This window comes from Daucus carota, chromosome 8 (genome assembly GCF_001625215.2).
Source record: "Daucus carota subsp. sativus chromosome 8, DH1 v3.0, whole genome shotgun sequence".
Taxonomy (NCBI): Eukaryota; Viridiplantae; Streptophyta; class Magnoliopsida; order Apiales; family Apiaceae; genus Daucus; species Daucus carota.
In genome coordinates this window covers 14,549,964-14,567,959 of record NC_030388.2, presented here as the reverse complement: position 1 = coordinate 14,567,959, position 17,996 = coordinate 14,549,964, and the positions used below count along the sequence as shown (strand labels likewise).

At 32.6% G+C, this 17,996-nt stretch overlaps 2 protein-coding genes and 2 long non-coding RNA genes across 4 annotated transcripts; all 4 read right to left on the bottom strand.

Moving 5' to 3' along the window:
* Positions 1 to 1,293: 1,293 nt before the first annotated feature.
* LOC108199102 (uncharacterized) lies at positions 1,294 to 2,057 on the bottom strand. Its single transcript, XR_001802275.2, has 2 exons — positions 1,973 to 2,057; positions 1,294 to 1,513 (listed from the first exon to the last, which is right to left on the bottom strand). It is a non-coding gene; the product is annotated as an uncharacterized LOC108199102 (long non-coding RNA).
* Positions 2,058 to 2,140: 83 nt separating this feature from the next.
* LOC135148309 (uncharacterized) lies at positions 2,141 to 2,492 on the bottom strand. Its single transcript, XR_010286350.1, has 3 exons — positions 2,423 to 2,492; positions 2,289 to 2,346; positions 2,141 to 2,198 (listed from the first exon to the last, which is right to left on the bottom strand). It is a non-coding gene; the product is annotated as an uncharacterized LOC135148309 (long non-coding RNA).
* Positions 2,493 to 8,834: 6,342 nt separating this feature from the next.
* LOC135148482 (agamous-like MADS-box protein AGL62) lies at positions 8,835 to 9,461 on the bottom strand. Its single transcript, XM_064083719.1, has one exon. The coding sequence runs from the start codon at positions 9,459 to 9,461 to the stop codon at positions 8,835 to 8,837; it is 627 nt and encodes a 208-aa protein (XP_063939789.1).
* Positions 9,462 to 16,697: 7,236 nt separating this feature from the next.
* Positions 16,698 to 17,324, bottom strand: LOC108204055 (agamous-like MADS-box protein AGL62). The gene has a single exon (XM_017373342.2). The coding sequence runs from the start codon at positions 17,322 to 17,324 to the stop codon at positions 16,698 to 16,700; it is 627 nt and encodes a 208-aa protein (XP_017228831.2).
* Between the last annotated feature and the right edge of the window lie 672 nt (positions 17,325 to 17,996).

The window sequence follows — 17,996 nt, the reverse complement described above, 5'->3', positions numbered from 1 at the left end:
AGAGGTCTGTTCCGGTTAAAATCAAGAATTGTATTTTGAATGATTTGAATGAGTAATGAAATTGCATATTTCGTCAAAAAAAATTAGCATTCTTGACCACACTGATTTAAAGGTATTTCCTCACAAAATCTGCACTCAGCAAGTAATATATGTGACATCCGCAAATAAACATCACAACAGCTTTTTGAAACAAGCTATGAGCTTGAAACAACACACACACTCAATATCTTGATAAGATATCCCACATTTATCTTCAAGATATTTTCCTCCTAGGAAACCTTTCATCCAGAAGATATATAATGTCAAGGCAAGACTCACAATTGAAGTAAACACAGTGCCAGCAATAATTGGAATTGATAGTCCCCGGACTGCCCTCGTTTTGATGAATCTCCAGATTGCAGCTATGAACAGTGACATCCTTCTCCAGGGTGATACCATTTCCAATTCTTCCAGCTTTCTCTGCAATGTTAAAATCTTTCCAAACAATATTCCCCTGTTTGGAGATAAAAAACTCAAATTTGGAAAGATGAATATATTAGCGTTACTTGAATGACATACAGATGGAATTAACAGAATTCATAAAAGTCCAACTCAAAGGTCCAGTTGATCTGCACTAGTACACCAAACCTCTTACTCACCTGAATACCATCAAAATGCGCCTTCCAATGCTCCCATGTTTCTCATCATTAGAAAATTGCATTTCGGCAGAATGGAGCTAAACTTTATAACTACCCTTCTGCAAGCTAAGTCCATAGTACTTTGAGTGAAGAAGGGAAATGGGATTACCATTCCATTCTCAACCTCATTCCATTCCTAGCAAAATACATTCATTACAACCAAATGCAATGAAAGAGTTGTGAGAATATCAGCTGTTTGTAATGCACTTTTGATACAAGAAATGTTAATCAACTACCAACTGACCAACTGCCTAATGAAATGGCAATATATATATCCCTCAAATGTTGTGCTCTCTCTTGCAGAATGTTATACAAACAATGACTGACATAATATATGCCCAATTGATTAAAACTATATCTGCTATTTTATGTTGTGTCAAAGTTATTAGAAACATTAGCTAGCAGTCCATATACTTTGTGTATGACTTGATTTTCATATTGGTAAATCGATAGATATATCTGACTCTAGAAAGTCACAGTATTTGCGACCAACCACAACTTCCCTGAAACCCCACCATTTCTTCCCCTCGGTCCTCCTGCACCGCCCTAGCTCCCGCTCCATACCACCTCCCCCCCAACTGAAATCTGGATGCAAAAAATTTGTTGACTAACCATAAGAATGCAAACATCTGAATATTAAAAAAAGGTTGCAATCCTAATAAGTACCCATCAATTACATTAGATGGTTTGAGGCTCCGAGCATCCAACAGAAATGAAAATTACTAACTAGTCCTAATGTGAAAATAAAAATAGAAAATGCAAATCATTGTCTGCAGCATGAAACTTAAGCCTTCTGAGGTAGCAACTTTGTTTCAGGATTCCTCTGATGCTGGCATCTGCAAAAGATTTAACAGACCATATAAATAAAGAGGGAGTGCACAAAGATTGGCAGATACTAGTACTAGTATTATAGTTACAATCCCGGTAATAATAGCTCAAAAGGATAAGTATCTGATAAAATAAATCAAAACATAAATATGTGAAATCTTTAAGAAACTAATATTATATGGCAGGCTATAAATCAATGCAAGAACGGATCAATAATAGAAGAATGCTGGATTAGAAGCCATCAGTTATTTGATTTAAAGCATGAAGCCATTGGCTGTTGATGCATTTGTGATCGACAATATTTAGTAAAGCAATTAGCAATATATACAAACACCAACAGGTTGATTATCAAGACCAGAAGACCTATTTGTACAAAACAAAATCTTATCTGCTAGTTAAGGCAAGAACCAGAGAGAGAGAAAATCGTTTACGACTGTTTAATATCTTACAATACATGGGTTACTTACCAATATAGGCTACAGCCTAAAAACTGAAAAAGCTACGTCCTTCAGCCCTCATTTCTCTGGCAAATTTTCGAAACGGAGCTTTGTCCTAAAAAAGAATAAAATAGGCGAAACTTTGAGATCTCATCTTACTTGAAGGGAACATGCAGCATATTTCAGCAAAATTACTTACTTTAGCACTCATGCCTCTCCATTCTAATTGTTCAGCACAAGAGACCTCAAATGGTATCTTTGATGAAAAGAGTACGGAAAAAAAAATTAACACTGAATTAGAAAGGAATTGATGCTAAAAAAACCTGTGTAGAGAAAAAGATCATACTATTCCATAGGTTGGTGGTGGACGATTCCGATAATATTTTTTCAGATAGTCATTTCTCCTGTAATTAAACAAAATCAGATCATAACCTATAATGAAAATACTGAATAGGGAAAAATAACCAAGGAAAAACTTACATGAATATGGTAAAAGCGTCCAAGTCCAATGGCCAGCCGTCCTTAATTACGCAGGTCTTCCCATAAAACCTAAATCATAATAAGTATGTATTATACACATACGTACATCTATACTATAATATAATAAGGCAACATAGGTTTAATTTGTAGTGGTACAATTAATACTAAAATACTAATAAGATGATGTTAAAATTTATATTATAATTAATAAATTACGAATTCTATACACGTTCGTGCTTCGCACGGGTTAAAGGCTAGTATTATATAAAGTAACACCCTTATGTTGAAGTTTACAGTTAGGCATTTAATTGTTCAAAAAACTGCAAAAAGATACATTTTCAGACAATTAAATTACAATTTACTCATACACACACAGAAACACACACCATTAGAGAGAGAAATCATAGAACTCTTGCTTTATTTCTAGTATTAGTTAGGGTTCTGCAACAAAACTTCACATGCAAAAAATGTCAATATCTATGTATTATATTTTAGAATTATTTTTGAACACACACAACGATGAAAAAACATCAAAAAAAAAAGATTTAGATACTAAAAATCTATTTAAAATTTAGGGTTCTGCAGCAGAACCTTAGTAGTTCTATGGTTCTATTTTAAGCATCGGTTCTCTCTTGAGCGCGACCCTATATATATATATATATATATATATATATATATATATATATAATTTTTTTTTTGAAACCCAACTAAGATGAATATATTAAGTAACAAAAACTGATAAGAACTTGCCAGCCATCAACTTTCTCAGTCCTTTGAGACTTTGCTCTTTTGCTTGGTCTCTTAGCAGCTCTGTGATTCACAGAAATCCTTAATCAAAATAATAATAATAATAATAATAATAATAATAATAATAATAATAATAATAATAATAATAATAATAATAATAATAATAAGTCTAGAAACCACATTCAGATCAACTTAATAACAACATAAAACTTACTTGGTATTGGTATCAGTTTTCTTGGTGGCAGCTTTGTGATAATAATAAGAATAAGAATAAGAATCAGTCTAGAAACCAAATTCAAATCAACTTAATAACAACATAAAAAAACTTACTTGGCATTGGTATCAGCTGTCTTCGATGTTCCAGACATTGATCTGGTGACAACCATGATGAATTTCTACAACCAAGGATCAAATAGTTAGGAAACTCAATTACAATATATATAGAGAGGGAGAGAGATTACAATATATATATATATATATATATATATATATATATATATATATATATATATATATATATATATTTAAGGGTTTTTATTTAAGGATTGGTTTTTATCTGGAGGTTTCACTAACTTCTGGAGATTTTCACTAATTTTTGCAATACAAATTACTAAATTCTAAAGAGAAGATCACTAAATTGTATTGACAACATCACTAACCTATATTGGTTTTTAGTTTTTATTTAAGGATTCGTTTGTATTTGATCACTAGTCTATATATATATATGAGTTGGGCTCAGTGTAAGTACAATATAATTCATAGTCCATGTAGACCAAAGAATCCACCATTGGATTTTTAAAAGATTGGACTCTTTACATTTTACAATTTTTTACAAATAAAAATGATATGTATATGAACTTATAGGACCGTAGTTTTAGTGATATAACCGTAGCTTTCGCAAAACAATATCCCGCACCTTACTCTATCGTCAGTTACGAATTCAAACTTGATCTTTAAAGACGAAGATCATTGCAGCACCTTAATTGAATAACAATCAGTGTGTTAAATAATTTATATTTGTTATAATCTTCATTATGATTATCAATGGCGGTAGAAATTTGTCAAAAGCTTCTGGTCATTCCTATTTCCAATACACGTTGTAATAGACTGATACATGCACTTCTGGTTCATTTTCACACTGAAGAGGTGGCGGTGCTTTTTCCCTATAAATAGAATCATGCACTCGTTGTTTAGATACCAGAGAAATTTTGTATTACTACACAGTACTACTACAATACATCTATTTCTATCTCTTGAGATCAAAAGTTGTTAGCTTTATCTTATTTATTTAAATAGGTTATTATAGAAAATTATAACAATATCTACATTATCTTTCCTTAAAGTGCATAATTATTTCTTGTGGGACTAGATTTTATCTTTATAAGGGTTGGTTTTTTAAGATACAAGAGGGATATAGATATAATATATTAGGTGGAAGCTTAAAGGAGAAACATGGAAGCTTATATTCTCATTAATCAAAAGGCTCTTTATATAGAGCTAACATCAAACAAATAAGCATGATTAGTACTGCCACTCATATAGCCTAATCAATTACAAATATTTCTCCAATCAATCAACATTAAAACAAAATTAACTAATTAATATTTCGGTTACAATTTTGAATCATAATTCCAACACTCCCTCTTGATTCGAAATTGTAATTTCTATTCGGAATTTGAAAATGACGATGTATTTCTCATCATCACCAAGCATGGAGCACTTCTCTCCACAACCGTGAAGCACTTCACTTCACAAACGTGGTGCACTTCTCACCACAAACGTGGAGCACTTCTCTCCACAACCGTGAAGCACTTCTCTTCACAAACGTGGTGCACTTCTTACCACAAACGTGGAGCACTTCTCTCCACAATCGTGGTGCACTTCTCACCACAAACGTGGAGCACTTCTCTCCACAAACATTTTTCTTATCATTATGACACTCATCTTGGTGGCTCTTGTTATTTGATCCTCTTGACCCCTTCATGTTCTTTCTCGGGAGGTTTGGTTGACTCGTCTTCAAAATCCCTTATTTCATTTAGTGTTGAATTGTATCCAAAAGGTTGCATCTCCCTCTCAGATTCAATCCTCCACCAACTTGAACTTCTCATGGCGGAAGTCATGAAGTCACATTGACAGATATCTCTTCAGATCATTAAAGCTCTGATACCATTTGTTGGTTTTTTAAGATACAAGAGGGATATAGATATAATATATTAGGTGGAAGCTTATAGGAGAAACATGGAAGCTTATATTCTCATTAATCAAAAGGCTCTTTATATAGAGCTAACATCAAACAAATAAGCATGATTAGTGCCACTCATATAGCCTAATCAATTAGAAATATTTCTCCAATCAATCAACATTAAAACAAAATTAACTAATTAATATTTCAGTTACAATTTTGAATCATAATTCCAACAATAAGCAAGCCAAGACCTTATTTGTTTTGACAGTGTGGGAAGCCTGGGGAACCTACCAAATGAACTAGACGTGACAAGAGTGAATGGTAGGAACTAGATGGTGAAGTAGAATATAAAAGAAAACAACTTGTCTCACATAGTTTTCTCAAGATCCTCAGTTGTAAAAATCTATTGAAGTCGTTAGATGGTTTGATGCATGATACAAGACACTACATGATTCTTTGTGTTTTCTTGACTTATCTACGTAGTTAAAGAATTTTTTGGCAACCTGCCTTGAGTTTGCTTGAGTTTTCTATGTATAATAAAGAATTTTGTGACAATGTGGCACTACTTTGATGATTCGTGTCAAGTAGTGTAATACAATGTAAGGCAACATTGAGTTTCTGTGATGCATGATCAGAAGGCAAGATATGATTTAATTTAAATTATTTAAGTTACCTATATTGAACAAGTGTAGGATACTTGTGCATAGCATTATTCAAAAAATCGGTCAAATTAGAGATTCGCATATAACCATAAAAATCTCAAGAAGGAAAGCGATACTGCTTTAAACCATCGTTAATGGTTCCTTTAATCAAATCTATCACATGTAAAGAGTTTGGTTATTGTTTTTGATATAGGAAAATCCCTTAAACCAAATCAAACATGTTGTAGTGTATTATTTTCTTTATGTACAAGAGTTGCTCACCTTTACTCACCATTACTAATATTCAGAGTTATTGTCCAGTGCTAAAGTCATCAATTTATATGATATGAGAGAAGATTTGATAACCAAATTTTTCACATAACCTTTTACAATGTGAGATATCAAGTTGTCTAAAGGTTTGTTATGTGTGTTGTGTGTGACTATCTTGGTGTGTATGGCCTTGTTCCATGCACTAGTTTATTTTCAAGATCCACTCATGTCTTCAAATAAGTATCATTTCTACATATGAAAAATTTCGATTATAGCACATCTCTTGCCGGCCATTATTGCTAAATGTGTAAAAGATATATGTGGAGTTGACGATTAGAGGTCTATGAGAAATATCTTCTATCTAGCATGCAAAAGGTCATTTAATATACGACTCTTTACAAAAAGAAAGTTGAGATTTGTTGTTCCGACAAATGTGAAGAGTGTCACATATGTAGTGGAAGGTACATGTAAAGAAAATATATAAACATAGCTTGAAACAATATAGAATGAAAGTAAGTGATTTTCTTATTAAATAGTCTGGAGGAAGAAGTAAAATCTATAAATTATGTTGTCGAGTATTTGAGAGTCGATCAAATATTCGATCTTTGAATTGCTATCAAGGTCAATAAGAAAAGTCAAAGTTGTTTTAGTTCGTAAAATGGGTACACCACATGCATGAAACTTAAAGGATGAAATTTTTAATGATGAACTGGTTTCCTTTTTCTTTATTTCAAAACTACATATCAGATTCATTGCTGAAAAATAAGAATACCAAGCAATCTTCAACTCTAATTTTTTGTCAACTCATTTGAAAAAGATAAACAATCTTTTATTATGCACTAAACCCTCACATCATTCAAACTCATTAGAAATCCCTAATTGGACTTCACCAAACACATATATATTACCCACGTTGTACTTTCAAGACATTTAGAACAATAAGGAATTTGTAGATTGAGCAATTGAAGACTGTAATTTGTTTGGAGTGGGGAGAAGACAAGAGTTGGTCCATGAATTCGTGCCACATGATATATATGGATGATTGATCATGAGTGAAATGTGATGTGATGGTTGAGGTCACACATGGAGTAAAACTGAATTTCAAAAATAAAAGTAAATAAATTTACTCAAAATATGTTAATTGTCATAGCCCTTTCACCAAGGCTACAAGTATGATTAATTCAAAAAATTATATAATATTACTTAATAAGTTAGCTAGCATTATGTTTATATTACCACTATCAAATTGTATATATATATAAAAAATAAGTACGAAACTTACTTCGATTGCCTTAAGTTCATTCGCTCCATTGAACTAATTTCCACTTAAATGCACTCAATTTAAAACACTATGAAGATAATACTTTCTTTACCTAATTTTTTTTATTATAGTGGGTAGTAGCTTATATATGGTTTTTTTTGAAGATAACTATAGAAATTGTATTTTATAAAACACTCTAAAAGCAAGATATCCATATCTTAAGTTTGCACTAATGTGCAATGCAGAGAGGGTGGGAGGAGGTTGTTGGAAAAATTAATGAGGGACTCAAATTGACTAATGTTAGTTTTCTATTTTAATTATGATTTTATACGAACACAATATATACAAAGATATATATAGGATACAAATCAAGGATGTGCGAAATTTCAAATATATGCATCTATTCCTTTCAAAAGATGAGATATCTTATTTTGTTGGCTGACATATTTGGGGGCACCAACTTTGTGCATTTAAATTTCACTTGTTTTGAGTTTCATGGTCGAAGGGTTTAGCCATTAGATGAATTCCATGCCAAACTAAAAAAAATAAGTCTAACAAACTTAATAGTTTGTGACGAAATAGGACACTTTCTCACTCTGACTCTGGAGATAATCACCTGCATTACCAACAAGATGCGGCCCACACACTGACCAAGGAACTTTTAGTAGTGAATAACCACCCTATGATTATAAGGTTGCAAAAAATATATACTTAATATGTAAAATTTACTAATTCCATTCTCAAAGAGAGAACAAAGTTCTCCCCTGGTTCCGGGAAAAATAATTTAAAGCCATTTAAGATTTTCAATTATTCGACTATATACAAATCTGAACTGTTTTATCACTCGAATATTACTCTAGGGTCTATCAAGAGACCATGAACAATCTATATCCAAAAGATTGTACATAGATGGTTTTCTACGTGGCCCCGCAAAGATCAAGATTTCTACCGACCCTCGCACATTCTTTTCTCTTCTTCTATATATAATAAAGAAATTAACATTCTGTAAAGTGAAACATATACTAAACATTAATATATAAGGAGTATAAGACCTAACAACTTTTAGCAACTGAATAAATTAAATGATATTATGAAACCAAAATAGAGAAAACAACATTAAAATATTTTATTCATCATGATATCAAGAAAGAAATCATTAAATGAGTAGCACAAACCAAGACAAAAAGCATGATATATAGCTTGGTTTTCTTATTGTACAAACATATATAAAATGTTTTAACAAAAGACCACTTACGACAAGTTCTTATAATTTAGCTCCTTTATGCCTCACACCCTTGGTTGGGTTCCCTAATTTTGGTACACAATTGGATGTCCACATCTGTGCCCGAGATTAAATCCATTTGGTGTCATTGAAAGTCCAGTGCTGGTGCTACACCCATTTAGTGCTAGTGCGTGTTCCATCATCACAAGATTCTGAGCGTGTGTTGCGATGCTTCTCTTGAGGTCCTCCATACCTGTTTTCAACATATCATGTTGTTCAAATCGAAGATCATCAACCAGAGCCTCCCACCAGAACATTTCTTCTTGTTGCTTCCTCAATTTTATGAGCTCCTCCCCTTGTTTCTTCTGCTCTTCCGAATATATAAGCAACTCAGAGAGTTCGTTGTTGAGTAGACGAACCCTTTGACTGCGAAGAGCCTGTACAAGTTGAAGGGTGGTTGAATTCATTGGACTCGAGTCCTGAGCATTGAGGAATTTGTCGAGGATTTGTTCAACATTTGGATATCCAACTGAGAAAACTTTTTTCCCTGGAGAGAAGACGATGATTGCAATCTCTACACCACATAGGGTGCTAAGCTCACTCGCTTTCTTGAATAACCCACAACGCCTCTTGGAGAATGTAACCCTCAGATTACTTTCCTTGCTCATTTTTGCCATAACAATCTTTTGGCGACCCTTGCTCTTTGTTGCCATGTTCCTCTATCCTCCTTAGTTGATACAATGAAACACAACAGGAGATTATACCCCTTGGGTACCTTCACTATTGGAAAAAGCAAGGAAATATTGGTATCTGAATATTTCATTCTATTAGCATTTAAAAACTTGCATTGCCAGACCATATGGTAATCTTTCAAATGGAAAAAACATAATTAATTTTTCTTGTAACATTAGTATTTATTAGGGATCTTATATTCCTCTTTTTTGTGCCATGACATTCTTACATTTGTTTTGATAATACAAGGAGAATAAATGACTTCTGCTTCCAAAACAGGCCACACTTATAATTCCTTTTTGTCATATTTTTATTAAAACTAAAAAACATATGATTGGTCTACTTACTTAAAATGTTTATTATATTTGTAGAAAAAATCAATTTCAACATCAATAAAAACTATACAAAACCCAAAATCTATCATATATTCCTAACATCAGGCACTAAACTTCGTTTGACACGATGGGTAAAGTCTTGAATATTTTTCAGAAAAAAAACTAAATGGTATATTTTAGTTTATTATTTTTTGCAAATCTAAAATCAATTTGAATATATTGATTAATATATTTACCGATATTATAAAAGGCATATTTCATCACCATTTATTATTAATAGTTTTAATTTTGTTCAAGTACCGGGAATATTGGTCCAAAATGACACACCATAATTCTGAACTACAAACTTATATATTATTTTATTAAATTACTTTTAGTTTTAAAAATTGTTGAAATATTTAACTTACATAAGAATATTCTATTCATCTCGTGGAAATAATTTTTATTTTTTCTTCTTTTGTGTTCGGGTTTATTTTTAAAATATTATACTTAAAGGTCCATGATAAATTTTAGTGTCACAAATACACTTATCTAACATAGTGAAAAATTTATTTTCTATAACATGCACGATTTTATTGTTAGAGATTTTTTTTGTAATACAATTAAAAATCTACATATCAAATAATGGACTTTATTTATAAAGTTATGCTCAGAAAGTAATCTACATGTATGGTAAGGCTGACAATTTCGGGTTTGGAGTCGGGTTGAAAGTCGCGGGTCAAAAATTTTACCCAACCCAAACCCGACCCGAAATTTTAATGGATTAGAATACCTAACCCGAGCCCGACCTGCATTACCGCGGGTAACCCGAACCCGATCCGAAAATTAATATTTATTAATAAATATATTTTTTAAATAAGAAATAAATATTATTTAACTTCAAATAAATTAATTTTTATTAAAATAATTTTTTTTTATTAAATTTAACTAATAAACATTATAAAAATAATATAAATAATATAAATGTATATAATATTTATATTATATATTAATTTCTGGTCAATTTCAGGATAATCCGAATTCAACTCGAAAATGACCCGTTTTTTCAAGGTTGATTTTGGGTCAACCCGAATTCGACCTGAACGCGAAAAACTCCAACTCGAATTCGTATTTTACGAGTCGAATTCGTGTCGGGTTGTCGGGTCGGTTCCAATATTGCCACCTCATTGTATGGTGAGGCATTGGTGAAGTAACTATTTAGAACCGGTAAGAGAAATTAATTAATTAGCCATCATAAAGGTTTTTTTCCTTTTTGAAAATATAGATAGCTAGTTTTTTATATATGTAAAACAAATTAATTAGAGTGTACACATGTTATGTTCATCTATTCGTAATTATTTTATTGATGGACACAATTTCCAATTGTGCTAGTTCAAAAATTTATTCTATCCTTACTCATGAAAATTTGAAATGTCTCGAATCATATGGTTGTGATATGTATATTAATAATTTTTACGGATACTAGGTTATTATCTTCTTTATTTTTGAGAAGTTAGAAGGATGGGTAAAACTACTAATGACATGACTTTATGTGTAAAATCATAAAAACTTCTTTTAAGATAGTATCAAGGGTGTGGGCAACATAATTTATCTAATATAATAATATTATTATTTATTTGTGTTAGAAATCATTAATTTTATTGCAGTTTTACAATAACCGATGCATAGATTAAAGGAGAATGGGAGGACCGCGGGCTTAAAAATTTTAAACACTAGACATTGGTTAAAGGAATAACCGATGCATAGATTAATAAAAGACATCGGTTAGTGTGCAGCCGATGTCAAAGAGATATTTTAACATCATGGTAATTTGCAACCGATGTTTAAACTGCGATGTCTAATCCACTTTTTCTAGTAGTGGAGTATTAGAATATGTTCTGCTCTAGATTGTTTTCATACATGCTTGAGTGGCGTGTTTCTAATAGTATATTCAATTGTTAAGATGTGAAACTGCAACACTTACGTAGAACAGATAGGGTGCCTTGTTTGGTGTTGTACATTTTAGAATGGTTTGGTTCTTAATTTGTCTAGCAAAAAGTATGTACCATGAAGTGATCTATATATTTATTTAACAATATGCATTTCATTTAATGTTTTGTCTTCTTGGTAATATTTATGTCTGTAATTGAAGCTGTGCAGATTTAGTATGAAATAGTAGTAGTGTTATGGTGGAGTTTGAGGTTGTGCATAACAAGCCAAACATTTAAAATATTATACGGCATGTATGAATGTCAGTGGGGCTTTTGTTGGTATTGAATTTTGTCCTAATTTGTTAGCTGATTGTAAATGTTTGTTCTTTTAGTAATGCATTCTCTAGTTATTGAGAAATATTATGTCACACGAGGGAATCTATTGTGATGTATTGCTGAATGTTTGGAATTGTTGCTAGACGACGACGGAGCAACCGACTAATAGAAAGCCCTTGGGTGTTTAGTTGGAAGAAAAAAGAACCAGTGTCTGTAGACTTGGAGGACGAGGAGAACAGAAAAAGTAGTACTAATCTTGCTTCAGATAAGCTGTCTCAGAAAGAAGCAAGGAACAATCTGAGCAGGACATTTACAACGCTTATAGGATGTCTTCCTGCGGGGTCCTTGAACTACATTACCATCAGCATCGTACAACTTATTAGGCAATGGAGAAGCACCGTGATTACATATTAAATACTTGGCATACATATTGCCACCGTTGTCAGTCTTCTTTGTAAATTTTTTTTTTGCTAAATGTCTTCTTTGTATATTTACAGACATCAAACCACAAATAAGCCTATAATCCCTGTAAAATTTAAAAGCGTCCTCCAATGTAATAAAGTATTGATTTAGCTGAGGTTTCTTAAACTCCTCGCATATAGGAGTCCAGTACTTCACACCATCGTGTGCAACGTAACATGTAGCCTGTGAATTTTCACATTTTCGATGGGATCTTCTGCATCTTTATTCGGACTACAACTCTTCGAAGTCTTGGATACTAAAGATCCTACATCATTTTCTAAATTTTTTAGAGTCGGGAGAATCCATGTGTGGCACCTCTGAAACTACAATATTGACACATAAAGGCATTAGCTTTACAGGCAATACATTTCAGCCAAACATGAATCCAAACATATAAGCTACAACCTGAACACATGCACATCATTTACAAACGTGAAGGATTTATAAACAACGATAAGAAGAACTCTTGACAACAATAAAGGACATCATCTGTACATATTAAACAACTTATACACATCGAGACTCACCCGGACGATCTTCGACATTCGCCATCTGAAACCCCAGACTGGAAGAGAACAAATTGTGCAACGGATTAGTACATTGACCTTACGTCGATCTACTATGCAGGATAACAGACCGGGCTGCAGCGTAGGATGAAACAAGAAAGCAGATATACAAGAGATGAAGATACATGCTATTAATCAGAAATTAATAGATACAAGAAGGATATAGATATAATATATTAGGTGGAAGCTTATAGGAGAAACATGGAAGCTTATATTCTCATTAATCAAAAGGCTCTTTATATAGAGCTAACATCAAACAAATAAGCATGATTATTGCCACTCATATAGCCTAATCAATTACAAATATTTCTCCAATCAATCAACATTAAAAAAAAATTAGCTAATTAATATTTCGGTTACAATTTTGAATCATAAATCCGACACTCCCTCTTGATTCGAAATTGTAATTTCTATTCGGAATTTGAAAATGACGATGTACTTCTCATCATCACCAAGCATGGAGCACTTCTCTCCACAACCGTGAAGCACTTTTCTTCACAAACGTGGTGCACTTCTCACCACAAACGTGGAGCACTTCTCTCCACAACTGTGAAGCACTTCTCTTCACAAACGTGGTGCACTTCTCACCACAAACGTGAAGTACTTCTCTCCACAATCGTGGTGCACTTCTCACCACAAACGTGGAGCACTTCTCTCCACAAACATTTTTCTTATCATTATGACATTCATCTTGGTGCCTCTTGTTATTCGATCCTCTTGACCCCCTTCATGTTCTTTCTCGGGAGATTTGGTTGACTCGTCTTCAAAATCCCTTATTTCATTTAGTGTTGGATTGTATCCAAGAGGTTGCATCTCCCTCTCAGATTCAATCCTCCACCAACTTGAACTTCTCATGGCGGGAGTCATGAACTCACATTGACAGATATCCCTTAAGATCATTAAAGCTCTGATACCATTTGTTGGATTTTTAAGATACAAGAGGGATATAGATATAATATATTAGGTGGAAGCTTATAGGAGAAACATGGAAGCTTATATTCTCATTAATCAAAAGGCTCTTTATATAGAGCTAACATCAAACAAAAAAGCATGATTAGTGCCACTCATATAGCCTAATCAATTACAAATATTTCTCCAATCAATCAACATTAAAACAAAATTAACTAATTAATATTTCGGTGACAATTTTGAATCATAATTCCAACAATAAGCAAGACAAGATATTTGTTTTGACAGTATGGGAAGCCTGGGGAACCTACCAAATGAACTAGACGTGACAAGAGTGAATGGTAGGAACTAGATGGTGAAGTAGAATATAAAAGAAAACAACTTGTCTCACATAGTTTTCTCAAGATCCTCAGTTGTAAAAATCTATTGAAGTCGTTAGATGATTTGATGCATGATACAAGACACTACATGATTCTTTGTGTTTTCTTGACTTATCTACGTAGTTAAAGAATTTTTTGGCAACCTGCCTTGAGTTTTCTTGAGTTTTCTATGTATAATAAAGAATTTTGTGATAATGTGGCACTACTTTGATGATTCATGTCATGTAGTGTAATACAATGTAAGGCAACATTGAGTTTCTGTGATGCATGATCAGAAGGCATGATATGATTTAATTTAAATTATTTAAGTTACCTATATTGAACAAGTGTAGGATACTTGTGCAAAGCATTGTTCAAAAAATCCGTCAAATTAGAGATTCGAATATAATTATAAAAATCTCAAGAACGAAAGCGGTACTGCTTTAAACCATCGTTAATGGTTCCTTTAATCAAATCTATCACATGTAAAGAGTTTGGTTATTGTTTTTGATATAGGAAAATCCCTTAAACCAAATCAAACATGTTGTAGTGTATTATTTTCTTTATGTACAAGAGTTGCTCACCTTTCCTCACCATTACTAATATTCAGAGTTATTGTTTGGTGCTAAAGTCATCAATTTATATGATATGAGAGAAGATTTGATAACCTAATTTTTCACATAACCTTTTACAATGTGAGATATCAAGTTGTCTAAAGGTTTGTTATGTGTATTGTGTATGACTATCTAGGTGTGTATGGCATTGTTCCATGCACTAGTTTATTTTCAAGATCCACTCATGTCTTCAAATAAGTATCATTTCTACATATGAAAAATTTTGATTATAGCACATCTCTTGCCGGCCATTATTGATAAATGTGTAAAAGATATATGTGGAGTTGATGATTAGAGGTCTATGAGAAATATCTTCTATCTAGCATGCAAAAGGTCATTTAATATACAACTCTCTACAAAAAGAAAGTTGAGATTTGTTGTTGCGACAAATGTGAAGAGTTTCACATATGTAGTGGAAGGTACTCTAATGGGATAGGTTTAACAATATAGTAATGGCTTGGAACCACAACGAATATATAAAGTACATGTAAAGGAAATATATAAACATAGCTTGAAACAATATAGAATGAAAGTAAGTGATTTTCTTATTAAATAGTCCGGAGGAAGAAGTAAAATCTATAAATTATGTTGTCGAGTGTTTGAGAGTCGATCAAATATTCGATCTTTGAATTGCTATCAAGGTCAATAAGAGTTTGCTATCAAGGTCAATAAGAGTTTGCACTAATGTGCAATGCAGAGAGAGTGGGAGGAGGTTGTTGGAAAAATTAATGAGGGACTCAAATTGACTAATGTTAGTTTTCTATTTTAATTATGATTTTATACGAACACAATATATACAAAAATATATATAGGATACAAATCAAGGATGTGCGAAATTTCAAATATATGCATCTATTCCTCTCAAAAGATGAGATATCTTATTTTGTTGGCTGACATATTTGGGGGCACCAACTTTGTGCATTTAAATTTCACCTGTTTTGAGTTTCATGGTCGAAGGGTTTTAGCCATTAGATGAATTCCATGCCAAACTCAAAAAAATAAGTCTAACAGACTTAATAGTTTGTGACGAAATAGGACACTTTCTCACTCTGACTCTGGAGATAATCACCTGTATTACTAACGAGATGCGGCCCACACACTGACTAAGGAACTTTAAGTAGTGAATAACTTAATATGTAAAATTTACTAATTCCATTCTCAAACAGAGAACAATGTTCTCCCCTGGCTCCGGGAAAAATAATTTAAAGCCATTTAAGATTTTCAATTATTCGACTATATACAAATCTGAACTGTTTTATCACTCGAATATTACTCTAGGGTCTATCAAGAGACCATGAACAATCTATATCCAAAAGATTGTACATAGATGGTTTTCTACGTGGCCCCGCAAAGATCAAGATTTCTACCAACCCTCGCACATTCTTTTCTCTTCTTCTATATATAATAAAGAAATTAACATTCTATAAAGTGAAACTTATACTAAACATTAATATATAAGGAGTATAAGAACTAACAACTTTTAGCAACTAAATAAATTAAATGATATTATGAAACCAAAATAGAGAAAACAACATTAAAATATTTTATTCATCATGATATGAAGAAAGAAATCATTAAATGAGTAGCACAAACCAAGACAAAAGGCATGATATATAGCTTGGTTTTCTTATTGTACAAACATATATAAAATGTTTTAACAAAAGACCACTTACGACATGTTCTTATAATTTAGCTCCTTTATGCCTCACACCCTTGGTTGGGTTCCCTAATTTTGGTGCACAATTGGATGTCCACATCCGTGCCCGAGATTAAATCCATTTGGTGTCATTGAAAGTCCAGTGCTGGTGCTACACCCATTTAGTGCTAGTGGGTGTTCCATCATCACAAGATTCTGAGCGTGTGTTGCGATGCTTCTCTTGAGGTCCTCCATACTTGTTTTCAACATATCAAGTTGTTCAAATCGAAGATCATCAACGAGAGCCTCCCACCAGAACATTTCTTCTCGTTGCTTCCTCAATTTTATGAGCTCCTCCCCTTGTTTCTTCTGCTCTACCGAATATATAAGCAACTCAGAGAGTTCCTTGTTTAGTAGACGAACCCTTTGACTGCGAAGAGCCTGTCCAAGTTGAAGGGTGGTTGAATTCATTGGACTCGAGTCCTGAGCATTGAGGAATTTGTCGAGGATTTGTTCAACATTTGGATATCCAACTGAGAAAACTTTTTTCCCTGGAGAGAAGACGATGATTGCAATCTCTACACCACATAGGGTGCTAAGCTCACTCGCTTTCTTGAATAACCCACAACGCCTCTTGGAGAATGTAACCCTCAGATTACTTTCCTTGCTCATTTTTGCCATAACAATCTTTTGGCGACCCTTGCTCTTTGTTGCCATGTTCCTCTATCCTCCTTAGTTGATACAATGAAACACAACAGGAGATTATACCCCTTGGGTACCTTCACTATTGGAAAAAGCGAGGAAATATTGGTATCTGAATATTTCATTCTATTAGCATTTAAAAACTTGCATTGCCAGACCATATGGTAATCTTTCAAATGGAAAAAACATAATTAATTTTTCTTGTAACATTAGTATTTATTAGGGATCTTATATTCCTCTTTTTTGTGCCATGACATTCTTACATTTGTTTTGATAATACAAGGAGAATAAATGACTTCTGCTTCCAAAACAGGCCACACTTATAATTCCTTTTTGTCATATTTTTATTAAAACTAAAAAACATATGATTGGTCTACTTACTTAAAATGTTTATTATATTTGTAGAAAAAATCAATTTCAACATCAATAAAAACTATACAAAACCCAAAATCTATCATATATTCCTAACATCAGGCACTAAACTTCGTTTGACACGATGGGTAAAGTCTTGAATATTTTTCAGAAAAAAAACTAAATGGTATATTTTAGTTTATTATTTTTTTGCAAATCTAAAATCAATTTGAATATATTGATTAATATATTTACCGATATTATAAAAGGCATATTTCATCACCATTTATTATTAATAGTTTTAATTTTGTTCAAGTACCGGGAATATTGGTCCAA

Coding starts and splice junctions, on each gene's coding strand:
- LOC135148482 (XM_064083719.1), bottom strand. CDS start 9,461: ATGGCAACAAAGAGCAAGGGTCGCCAAAAGATTGTTATGGCAAAAATG.
- LOC108204055 (XM_017373342.2), bottom strand. CDS start 17,324: ATGGCAACAAAGAGCAAGGGTCGCCAAAAGATTGTTATGGCAAAAATG.